This window comes from Orycteropus afer, unplaced genomic scaffold (assembly GCF_000298275.1).
Source record: "Orycteropus afer afer isolate SDZICR_OR568_19922 unplaced genomic scaffold, OryAfe1.0 scaffold00048, whole genome shotgun sequence".
Lineage (NCBI taxonomy): Eukaryota > Metazoa > Chordata > Mammalia > Tubulidentata > Orycteropodidae > Orycteropus > Orycteropus afer.
The window spans coordinates 793,454-805,590 of record NW_006921635.1 but is presented as its reverse complement, the minus strand read 5'-3'; the positions used below and the strand labels follow the sequence as shown (position 1 = coordinate 805,590).

At 50.7% G+C, this 12,137-nt stretch overlaps 1 protein-coding gene across 1 annotated transcript; it reads left to right on the top strand.

Moving 5' to 3' along the window:
* The first annotated feature begins 4,005 nt into the window (after positions 1–4,005).
* On the top strand, positions 4,006–11,290 carry LOC103194698 (BRI3 binding protein). The gene is made up of 2 exons (XM_007938107.2): positions 4,006–4,186; positions 10,869–11,290. The coding sequence occupies exons 1-2, from the start codon at positions 4,006–4,008 to the stop codon at positions 11,288–11,290; spliced, it is 603 nt and encodes a 200-aa protein (XP_007936298.2).
* The last annotated feature ends 847 nt before the right edge of the window (positions 11,291–12,137 follow it).

Below are 12,137 nucleotides of genomic sequence, written 5' to 3'. Positions count from 1 at the left end.
GTGCGGGCCGAGCGGGAGGGTGCCCGGCTCGGAAGGGTCAGGTCTGAGCGGCCCGGTCCGCCACCGGACGGGGGCGCAGGGCCTCGGGACGCCTTCGCGGACGCGCGACCCTTCACCTTGGACCTTGCCCCCTGGGGCGGCGTGGCTGGGCCTCCTGACGCCGCCGCGCCTCCCATTCATTCATTCATTCACGCGTTGGCCGAGCACCTACTATGAGCCAGGCACCGTGCCCGTCGCCCGGGGGCTGCCCGCCCGCGCGGCCTCCACACTCCCAAGCCTGCCCGGCGTCTTGTAGCCTCGCAGCCCGGGTCACTGCTCCGAGCATCTTAGGGCCTCCTCTCTCTGCTTTCCAGATTTTGGGGCTTATTTTTCCTTTACGGGAAGGGAGAGCCAGCGGGCTGCACTGTTGCTTGGCAGCACCAGGGCCGGCCGTTCCCACACAGCGTCTTGTTACTTTGGGATTGTGGATGAACTTGGCCGTCCTGCGAATGGTGCTGGGAGCGAGTTAACCGGCTCGGGGGCCCTGGGGCAGGCGGCACAGGCGCACCGTTGGGTCAGAGTCCTCCGAACCGCTCCCCAGAAAGGGGAAGTAGCTGGAGACCGTTGCATGTGGTACCGCAGGTTCCTGCGATCAGCCCTTGCTGTTACTTATGTTGATTCCTTTGTTGTATCCCAGACCTCGAATGTTAGAGTCTAGAGCAGTTTAGGCTCAAAGCCTGACCCTACCACTTAGAAGCTGGGTAACTTTAGACAAGTGGCGTCGCTACTTTGAGCCTCAGTTTCTGTATCTGTTCAATGGGGTAGTAGTCACATTCTGTTCATTGTGAAGTTAGAAATACGAGTCCTTGGTCCATTGCTTACCCAGAGAACTGGTTATTATTATTGTTGTTTATATTATTTACTGGCCATACCGTAAGGCTTCTTTGCTTAGCTCAGCTGGTGGACTTTGAGGGTTAAAAACAAAAGTTTGCTGGTCTCTGACATGAAGGGAAGGAGGGGGGAGAATGTTAAAACCGAATCTGTTCAGCTGGGTATCCTTACCAGCTGAAATGGAAGACAGGTTGATTTGTTAGGGAAACCAGCTTCCGAGTCCAATGTCCCCCTCTTACAGGTGGACGTGGGGCTGCACCCTCACTTGTAGGACAGTACGGCTCTGGGAGGGAGAACTCTGTGTAGGTGGCCAAGGAGAGGAAAGAACGTGGCTGAGCACGTGAATGCAAAGGCTGCCCTCAAGTCCTCTGGGACATCAAGGGTGCGGATACTTTTCTTATGGCCCCTTGCCTGAGCGTCTGAGCTGTTTGGAGGCAGGACTGTTTGTTTCAGAGCAAAAGGAAGTCACCAGCCTCATACAGGGCATGCAAAAGGAACCCCTTGTCTCAGCTGATGGTCTGGGCGAACCTTCAAAGGTCAGCGGAGACAGAAGACAAAATGGGGATTTCAGGGCTGAGTTTTGGGGTTGTATCAAGGAGAGGCCTACATTCTGGCAAACAGTCAGAGACATGAGGCCAGAACTCTTTCTGGAGGGAACCACGGCTTTGGCCTGTCGCAGAGATGATGGTAGATACTATTGGCCTGAAACACACTAGTGCTTTTATAGATCTAGGAACTCAGGGACAACCCTTTGAGGTAGGTGGTGTTTCCATCTTACACATGAGGAAACTGAGGCACTGAGGGGAAGTGACTGGTTTCAGGTGGACGTGCAGCCCACACTCACTTCTTGCCTCATAACACCTTGTTGTGGGCCAGTGAGTCGGTTCTGTCTCCTGCAACCCTATAGGACAGAGGAGACCTGCCCCCACAGGGTTTCTAGATTGTATTCTTTATGGAAGCAAATGACCAGATCTTTTCTTGGGCTGAGATGCTGGTGGGTTTGAACCGGCCCGGCATCTGGGATGAGGCTGATGCCATTAAGCTTGCTTCCTGCCAGCCAGCCTTGGGGTAGGTTGTTTTGTTAATTTTAATTAAGGCATAGCCAGGTCTGGTAGAAACTAATTTTCAGCACCTTTGCTTTTACTAAGATTGGATCCAGACCTGCCCTCTGCTCTGTGCCTTGAGGGTGTTTAAAGAAACAGCCCATGCGCTAATCTCAGATTGTCTGAAATAAACCGTATGAGATCAGAAGGGTAGCGTTTGTCCAGGGATAAAGGTCAGAAGGCAGGAAGGGACCGGAAAGAAGAGGTGGAAATGGGAGGAGGTGAGAGGAGGGCTGCTACCTTGTGGGGACTGCAGTCAACGTCATGACACACAACGTGTATGAACAGTTGAGTGGAAAACCAGTTTGCTGTCAACTTTCACTCAAATCACAATACAAAGTTTAAAAACTGAACTAAAATAAACCCTGACCTTCTTGGAGCACTTGGAGCATGGGCATTGGCGTCCAGCAGATGTGGGTCAGACTTCCAGCCCTGCCTCTCACTAGCTTTGTGACCTTGGGTCAGTGTTTGTACAAAGGAGATAAAGTGGAAGGATTAAAGGTGATGAGTTAGATTGCACAGTACTAGGCACTGAGCAAGTGCTTAATAGGGGGTAAAAGAACCCCATCAGAGAACAGGATGGATCCGGCAGGGGAGTGATGTACTCATTTGTTCATTGAAAGATCCTGAAGCAGCTTGGACACAGAAGCACTGTTGGCAGTTGTCAGAAGGTAGAAACCGTCCACACGTCCGTCCACTGGCAAATGGATAGACACTTTGTAGTCTCGTGAGACAGTGGACAACTCTTTGGCCAAAAGAAGGAATGAACCTTTAAAACATTATGATCAGTGAGAGAAGCCAGTCACAAAAGGTTCTTTCTGTGTGATGCCGTTAGTATGAAGTGCCCAGAATAGGCAAATCCATAGAGGCAGAAAGTAGATTAGTGGTTGCCAGGGGCTTGAGGAGGGGGACTGAGGAGTGCCGGTTCACGAGCACAGGCTTCTGTTTGGGGCGATGAGAATGTTCTGGGACCAGATAGAGGTGGGGGTTGACTTAATGACACTGAACTGAAAACCTTAAAATGGTGAATTTTATGTTACGGGTATTTCATCAGAATTAAAACAGAACACTGAACGTGTACTAGGTGAGGCTCACAAGCCAGACAGAATGTTCCCTGGGGAGCTTTCATGGCCGGGGAGGGGACAGACAATAAGTAAAGAAGGAAATGAGACCATTTCAGAGTGGTAAGTGCTATTAAGGAAATCAGATGGTGTGCCAGTGCTGCTTATGGTGGGTCATTTGTGGTTAAGCTTAATGTGTGCCTGCTCCGGTTCTGATGGAGGGCGCTGTGGACATCCTCCCCACTGGACTGATGAGGAGAGTGAGGCGTAGACTCTCCTGCCCACAGTTCAGCTAATTTAGTGCTGGAGATGTGAGTGTGCCCCCAGGTGCAGAACTTTTTTTTTTTTTTCTCCATAATTTTTTTATCTCACATGGTTGATTGCTCCATGCACAGAAGCTCAGTGGAGTTGGAAAGAATGGGCATAGAGTGGCCATGGAAGTGAGCTCACACTGAATAAGAGATGGAGCCAGTCAGGGACCCAGCCTTCCAGGCAGAAGGACTGCCGAGGGCCAAGGCGTCGTGGTGGGGATACGCTTGGTGTGCTCGGGGCCAGAGACAGGGTGCAGATAGGGTTGGGCAGAGAGCAAGGGAGAGATGGCCAGATCGGAATTTGACAAAGCAGATAGACGCTGACACAAGAAAGACATTGCACGGAGCCACAGGAAGGGGTCCTGTGTCCTGATTGGAAGAGTCAGGGCAGGGCCAGGGAGGAAGGGCAGCAGGGAGCAAGGGAGGGGCTGGGGTGTCAGGGCAAGGTTTGGAGGGGGCTGCACTGCAGTGTAGGAGCCCTGGTAGTGTAGTGCCTAAGGCACTTGACTGCTAACCAGAGGGCTGGCGGTTCAAACCCACCAGCCACTCCTCGGAAGGAGGGTTGGGCAATCTAGTTCCATAGAGATACTGCCTCGGAAACCCAAGGAGGGGTCGCTATGAGTCAGGGCCGACCTGACGGCACACAACAACAACAACAACATGTCTCCTTGCTCGACTGTTCTGGGAAGGCAGCGGACTCTGGCTCATTTGACGGGGACCGTTTTCTCATCTCTGCAGTTCCTGACCAGGCTGACTGAGAGGTTCGTGCTGGGCGTGGATATGTTCGTGGAGGTGCTGTGGAAAGTTTGGACGGAGGTTCTGGATGTGCTCGGACTTGACGGTAGGTGTGGGGAGTGTGTACCAGCACTTGTGGTGGGGGTCCTTGAGGGATTTAAGTGGCCAGTGAGTATCCAACCAAGCGTTTATTCTTTTCACGGCCGCCTGTGTAAATGGCACTTCAAAGCTGATTTCACAGGTCTGTTTAGGATACGTGGAGCCCTGGGCGGCACAGTGGTTGAAGCACTCAGCTGCCGACCGAAAAGTCAGTGGTTGTAACCCGCCAGCCGCTCCACAGGAGAAAGATGTGGCAGTCTGCTTCCGTAAAGATTTGAGCCTTGGAAACCCTGTGGGGCAATTCCGCTCCAGCCTATGGGGTTCTATGAGTTGATACCAACTCAATGGCGATGAATTTTTTGTTTTGTCATTTAGGATAAGGTGAAATACGTAGTGCCGACTTGTCTGCCCCAAGGCAACCCATGTCGACCTGGTTTATTGGGCTCCACTCTGGCTATTTAAGCAGAAGGGGGTTTGACATGGAGCAGGGGGCTCTTCTGGATTTGCTCCAACTGCCCTGTGGTATGTGGGTGGCAGGTCACCCCACGTCCCGGCCCCTCTGCTCCCCTCCATTATCAGGGTCAACACCACTCTCCCCTTGTGGCCCTCTGCGGAACGAACCCGCAGGTGGATCACTCTTTGCCGTCTCCACTACCCAGGCTGGGCTGCCCCCCCTCTTGCCAGGAAGTCTGCAGGCTCCCAAGACCACCCCGGGTTCACTGAGTCCCCAGGAGGACTCATCATCTAGTTATACTCACTGTACTTGGTTACAGCAAAAGGACATAAAGCAGAATCGGCGAAGGGAGAAAGCACGTGGGCCCAGGTCTGGGGAAACCAGGCGTGGCTCAGAGTCCTCTCCCCGTGAAGTCACACAAACCAAACGCCAAACTCACTGCCATCGAGTCAGATCTGACTCATAGCGACCCCTCCTTGGGTTTCCGAGGCAGTATCAGTATGGAAGTAGATTGCCCCATCTCGCCACCAGAGCTCCTGTGAAGTCACCCAGGACACACTTAATTCCTTCCGCAGTGAGTGTGACAATGCATGTGAAGGGTCATCTACTCAGGAGGCCCATCAAGAGACCCAATGCCCAGGGTTTTTATTGGGGCCTCTGCCTGGCATGTACCAAAATTTAGAGCAGACGGCTCATCTTTGTCCCACAGAGCAGCTGGTGGGTTTGAACTGCCAACCTTTTGGTTAGCAGCTGAATGCGTTAGCCACTGAGCCACTGGGGCTCCTTTCCTGCTTTCTGGTGTCAGTTAAATGTCTGTGTCTGTGTCCAAATGTCCCTCTTCTTATGAGACCACCAGTCACTGGATGAGGGCCCACCCAGCTGCAATGTGACCTCATCTGGATTTGGTCTTATATTCAAAGGTTGTTTTTCTAAACAAGGTGTGTTCACAGGTACCAGGGATTAGAACTCAGCAGAGCTCTCTGGGAAACACAAGGTTAGCTCATGACAGCAGCTGGACTGTGTAAACAGCCTCCCTGTCTACCCTCATCTGGCCCGTCATTCTTCCCCTTTGTGCCACTTGTCATTGGCTGTGACTTCCAGTTTGCTCCTTTTGGCTCGTTCATTGCTTGCCTGCCTTGGGCCCTGTCGGGGGTTTTCCCTGTCCTCTTCGGCTGCATCCTGGGCCCTGGCTCGGGCCCAGGCACAAGAGGCCCTTTGTCACGACAGTAGGACAGGTGCTGATCTCTATACGGCCACCGTTGTGGCTTTGGACTGTGCACACCACAGCAACCTGGGACCTGTGAAGCGACCTTATTTGGAAATAGGGCCTCTGCAGATGTGATCAGGTGACAATGAGGTCACACTGAGTTGGTGGTGGTAGGTGCCGCCATCGAGTTGATTCCAGCTCAGTGACCAGTGTGACACGGCAGAACTGCCCTGTGAGGTTTTCGGGGCTGCATCTTGATGAGGGAACCCTGATGGCACAATGATAAAGGGCTTGGCTGCTAGCCAGGAGGTCACCAGCCATCCAAGGGAGAGAGCTGTGGCAGTCTGCTTCCGTAAGGATGACAGCCTTGGAAACCCTATGGGGGAGTTCTGCTCTGTTCTTCAGGGTCTCTCTGAGTTGGGATTGACTCGATGGCAATGTAATGGGTTTTTAGTCTTTCCAGGGGCAGAGCACCAGGTCTTTCTCCCACAGAGGAGCTGAGTGGGTTCAAACCACCAACCTTTTGGTTAGCAGCGAGTGTTTAACCGTTGCACCCCCAGGACCCCTTCCCTGGAGTAGAGCCAAAACCAAAACCACTGCCATCAAGTTGATTCTGACTCATAGCAACCCCCATTGGGTTTCCAAGGCTGTAAATCTTTACAGAAACAAACCATCTCATCTTCCTCCTGTGGAGCAGCTGGTGGGTTTGAACCACTGACCTTCTGGTTAGCAGCCAAGTGGGTTACCCAGTATGCCACCAGAGCTCCTCCACTAGAGTAGAGTAGGTCCTAAATCCAATGACCGGTGTCCTTATGAGAAGGAAATTTGGCTGCAGACACAAAGAGACGCAGAGGACAAGCTCTTGTGAAGATGGAGACACGCAGTGCAGTGATGTAGCCACAAGCCAGGGAATGCCTGCAGCCACTGGCCTCTGGAAGAGAAAAGAAAGGTTCCCCTAGTGCCTTCGGAGGGAGCGTGGACCTGCCAACCTTGAGTTTGGGCTCTGGCCTCCAGAGCTGTGAGAGAATTATTTCTGTTGTTTGAAGCCACCCAGCTACTTGTGACTTGCTGCAGTGGCCCTGGGATGTTCACACTGCCACTTTATTTGTGTTCACTCTCAGAATCCTGCCATCAGCCCTGTGACCCCCACTTTACAGATTGGAGACCCGGGCTTTGAGGGCGAGTTTCTCCCACAGGTGAAGTTCATGGATTCAGGCCCTCTGTCAACAGATCTGTCACTTAGAACCTGTCTCCCGCCTGGAATCACCAAATTCAGTCTTTAAGAGGCCTCAGGTCAGTTCTCGGGGGCTTTGCTGCTCAGATGTGCTGCCTGCAGCCCCCCTGGGACTTACCAAGTCATTGCATAACCCGAGCATGGCAATGTCATGTCCTCCACTCAGAGTCTGTATTTGTCCCCTGCCCAGTGTCAGTCTTGGTATTTACATTCCTGACCAGTAAAACTCAAAGACACAAACTGATTGCACCCAGCTTGGTGTGAAAAGCCGTGATGTGGGTACAGCCCCATAATCGTATGGATGAGGTTGGAAATAGAGCTGTCCCTTAGTAAAACTGGGAGTGCGTCAATGCTCACACTAACTGGCATGCCTACAGCTTGTAGGGTTTCCCATTGTATTTGATGCCGTAAGGTTCAAAGCAGCCAAAAGCCTTTGGAATTTGCTTCTGATGCTTAGCAGTTTGAGTGTGCAAAACCCTTTTCAGGAAACTGCATGTCAGAGTTGGATGTTCTCATACAAGACGTGTTTGTGAGCAAAATCCTTGAGTTTCTTTCTCCAGAGTCATCCTGGGGGCTGGTTATGAGGGAGATGCCTCAAGCCACTGAAGGACCAGTAGAAGTGAGTCACGCAGGTGAAGTTTTCTAGGACTTGGCCCTCAGCATGCCATGCTGCGATGGCTCGTGTGTGGCTGTGATTCTGGAAGCTGAGCCACCCGTGGTGGACGGGTTTCAGCAGATCTTCCAGACCAAGGCAGACTGGGAAGGAAGGACAGGCGATGTCCATTCCAAAATGAGCCATGAAAACCTCACGGATCCCACCGGAACGTTTGTGACTTGCTGGCTTTGGGCATGTCACCAGGAGGGATCCTTTGCTGGAGGAAGACATTATTTTTGGGGAAGTAGAGGGACATCCTTGTCAACATGCCTGAACACGCTGGTGATTGTGAAGGTGATGCTGGACTGGGTAGTATTTTGTTGTGTTGGACACAAAGTCCCTGCTTTGGATTGAATTGTGTCTCTCCAAAATACGTGTCAATTTGGCTAGGCCATAGTTCTCTGTATTAAGTAACTGTCCTCCGTGTTGGGATCAGATGTAATTATCCTGCGTGTTGTAAACCCTAACCTCTATGACGTTATTGAGTCAGGGTTAGGGGCAGTTATGGTAATAAGGCAGAATACAATCTACAGGATTAGTTTGTGTCTTGAATCAATCTCCTTCTGAGATGAGATATAAAAGAGATTTCAGGAGCAAGCACAGACCAGAGGGACCTGTTACCACCAAGACAGAAGAGCTGGGAGCAGGGTACATCCTTTGGACCCGGGGTCCTTTCGCTGAGAACCGCCTAGACTCAGGGGAAGACTGATGACAAGACACATGGAAATCTCCAAGGAACACCAGGCCTACAGATGTTGAAAGGGAACAAGGACTTCCTCCAGGGCCAGCAGAGAGAAAAAGCCTTTCCCTAGAGCTAGTGCTCTGAATTCAGACTGTTAGCCTCCTTAGTGGTGAGAATAAATTTCTGTCTGTTAAAGCCATCCACTTGTGGTATTTCTGTCATAGCAGCATGAGATGACTTAGACAGTTGTGTGTGTTGGAATGGACTGCATGGCAGTTATCTCTGTCTCTCTAGTAGCCGTATTAAAAAGAAGTAGAAAGCAACAAGTAAAATTGATTTTGGTAGGGTACTTTATATATCCCAGTAGGACTCAAAATACCATCTCACCATATTAATGGGATATCTTCCATTCTTCTGCTATTAAGTCTTCAAAATCTGATGTCATAAATTAGACAGTGTTCCCTAAAAGCATGTGTTGTAAATCCCAACTTTGATGCTTATGGTTCTGATTGCATTTTGGGATGCATTGTGTTTGTTACGTTAATGGACAGGATTCCTTTATGGTGTGCCTTGAGCCAATCTCTTATAGGATATGAAAAAAAGCAGATGAGGATAAGAAGCAGGAAGAGATGGGGGAGGGTTGATGCCAAACCACATAGAGATCTCCAGTGAAACAAGAAACAAAAGCTGAATAGACAAGGACCTTCCCTGAGAGCCGATGCCCTGAATTTGGATTTCTACCTCCTGAAACGTGAGAAAATAAATTTGTTTGTGGAAGCCATCCACTTGAGTTGTTTCTGTTAGAACAGCACTAGAAAACCAAAACAGCATTTGGTACCAGGAGTGGGGTGCTGCTCTAAGTCATACCTACAGTACAGAAGTGGTTCTGGAATTGGGTAACGGGTAGAGGCTGGAAGGGTTAAGGTGCTAACAGTAACAGCTTAGATCGCCTTCAAGTGACCGTTGGTAGAATCATGGACGTGAACGCCAATTTTAATGAGTGCTTAGAAGGAAGTGAGAAGAGCTGTAGAGAGAGTCTCTTTCATACTGTTGTTGTTATGTGCTGTCGAGTCAGACCCAACTCATAGCAACCCCTCCTTAAGTTTCCGAGGCGGTATCACTATGGAAGTAGATTGCCTCATCTTCCTTCCGAGGAGTGGTTGGTGGGTTTGAACCACCAGCCTTCTGGTCAGCAGTCCAGTGCCTTAGGCACTATGCTACCAGGGCTCCTCTCTTTCATACTAGAGGGTCCATATGGCACCAGCAACAGAACATTGCTAGAAATGTGCTGTCAAATGTGTTTCTGATGAGCTTTAAAAGGAAAGGATGAACAAGTGGTTGGACAGTGGAGGAAAGGTGGTGCTTTTTATGCAGTGGCAAAGAACTTGTCTGAATTACGTTCACGTGTTTAGTGGAAGGTAGAACTTATAAGTGATGAACTTGGATACTTGACTGAGGAGCTTTCTAAGCAAGATATTAAAGGGGCCACATGGTTTCTTCTTACGTTTATAATAAAATGTGAGAGGAAGGAGATGGACTTAGAAATGAACTGTGCAAAATGAAAACAGAACTGAAAGATACAGGAAATTCTGTTGTTCAAACTAAGGATATGTGTCCTAGAATGTTCAACCAGGATTGTGTCTACACCATGTTTTGTTAAAGAGATTAAAACTGTGACTTATGGTCCTAACCAGCTACCACAGCCAAAAACCCATCAGCCTAGACTGAAAGGGACAGAGACAGGGCTGAAGGAAAGAACGCTGTCTGCCTCTTGGAATTCTACAGGCTGGACCAGGCTGAAGGAGCTACATCTGTTGTCCTCCAAGAAGAGGGAAGGACGGACCATCCCTGGAGCAGCTCAGAGATCAGCAGAACTGTTGGGAGGAGCACGGGAAGCGGGGCCTCCTCAGTTTCAGAGGCTAGGGCCACGGTCTCCCCTTTGTTGCTGACCATCTGCTTTTCTGAGCACGATGTCCTGCTCCAGGGACCAGTCCCTTCTGACAAGATGGCCAAAGGAAGAGAGACAAAGTCTAGCCATTCTCTCTTCCCAGGAACATTCCGGCTGCACTTCTTCCAGGACATACTTGTTCGTTCTGGCTTTCCGTGGTAGTTCATTATTTGAGACCACACTTCAAAGGCATCAGCTCATCTTTGGTCCTCCTTTTTCAGATGCCTCTTTACGGCTGAGTAATTGTGTCTGTCCCTTCATTCATAGATGGATGTGTGAGGCTTTCTCATCCTTTGCTATCATGAACAGTGCCTCAGTGAACGCTGGTGGGGGACATTTTCTTTTCATGGCATTTCATTTGGCCGTAAATAGGAATGGAATACTAACGTGTGTTTCTGTGTAGCTGAACTGCAGAGAAGGGCCTTGCAGGGAGAGTCAGCCGACCGCAGTTTGTGGGCAGACCCCTGACCCGCGTGAGTAACCTGCCCGTTTCTCTTTCCTGCCTGCAGTGTCGAACCTGTCCCAGTACTTCAGCCCAGCCTCGGTGGCCAGCAGCCCGGCCCGTGCCCTGCTGCTGGTGGGCGTCGTCCTCCTGGCCTACTGGTTCCTGTCCCTGACCCTGGGCTTCGCCTTCAGTGTGCTGCACGTGCTCTTCGGCCGTTTCTTCTGGCTCGTGCGGGTCGTGCTGTTCTCCATGTCGTGCGTGTACGTCCTGCACAAGTACGAGGGCGAGCCCCAGAATGCCGTGCTGCCCCTGTGCTTTGTGGTGGCCGTGTACTTCATGACCGGGCCCATGGGCTTCTACTGGCGCGGCAGCCCCGGCGGCCCGAGCCTGGAGGAGAAGCTGGAGCACCTGGAGAGCCAGGTGAGGCTGCTGAACATCCGCCTCAACCGGGTGCTGGAAAGCCTCGACCGCTCCAGCGACAAATGACGGTGCCCCGGCGGCCGCCCAGGCCCCCTGTCACCAGCGCGCGCGCTCGGAAAGAGACAGAGAAGAAAGAAGGCAAGAAAGGATCCCAGGCAATCTCAATAAACGTTACCGAGCGAGAACACAGCACTTTGTGAGGGTGTTTCCGACCCCATGTCCACTCCTGGGACACGTCCCAAGACGCGCTCACAGACCATCTACGTAGGACTGCGCACCAAGTGTCGTTAGTGGAGAGAGTATTTTTGGAACAAAGGATATAATAACCATATTAGCTGTACAGGAAGAGAAGTTTCAGGGCATAGAGCATACAGTTAATTTTTTCAAGCACTTAAATACATCTTTTGTAAGGTTTTTTAATAAAGGCAGATGGAGTCAAGTTTATTAAAACTGTAAATTGAGGGGAAGGGGATGTCAACAGGACATTTCAGGAAAGTTGAAATGGAAACACTCTTTTTTTTTTTTTTTTTGCAGCTTAGGTATCAGTGGGTGGGATCTATGTGTGTTCTTGTGTTCCCAGCAGCTCAGAGCCTTGATTTTACCTTTAGTTTGGGTTTGGGTTTGGGTTGACTTAGTGAATGGATGTTGTCCCTCTAACTGTGGACAATCAGACTTGAAGATGAAATTCAACCTCCTCTGGACCCTAGGGACCCCAGCAAAGCCGCATCAGTTATAATTCCAAACGAAGACGTCCTTCCTGGAGGAGAACCCGGGTGGTTTGTTTTTCTCCCTCTCTGTACTCTGCTGTATTTGTAGCCTCCATGTTTTGTGAAAAGCAAATAGCAGGACTGGGCACAGAAATGTCATTGGGGCATTTGGGTCTTCATGGGTGAGCCCTGAGGACCTCTCCAGC

Coding starts and splice junctions, on each gene's coding strand:
- LOC103194698 (XM_007938107.2), top strand. CDS start 4,006: ATGTCTCCTTGCTCGACTGTTCTGGGAAGGCAGCGGACTCTGGCTCAT. Junction 4,187..10,868: donor GGATGTGCTCGGACTTGACG/GTAGGTGTGGGG, acceptor TCCTGCCTGCAG/TGTCGAACCTGTCCCAGTAC.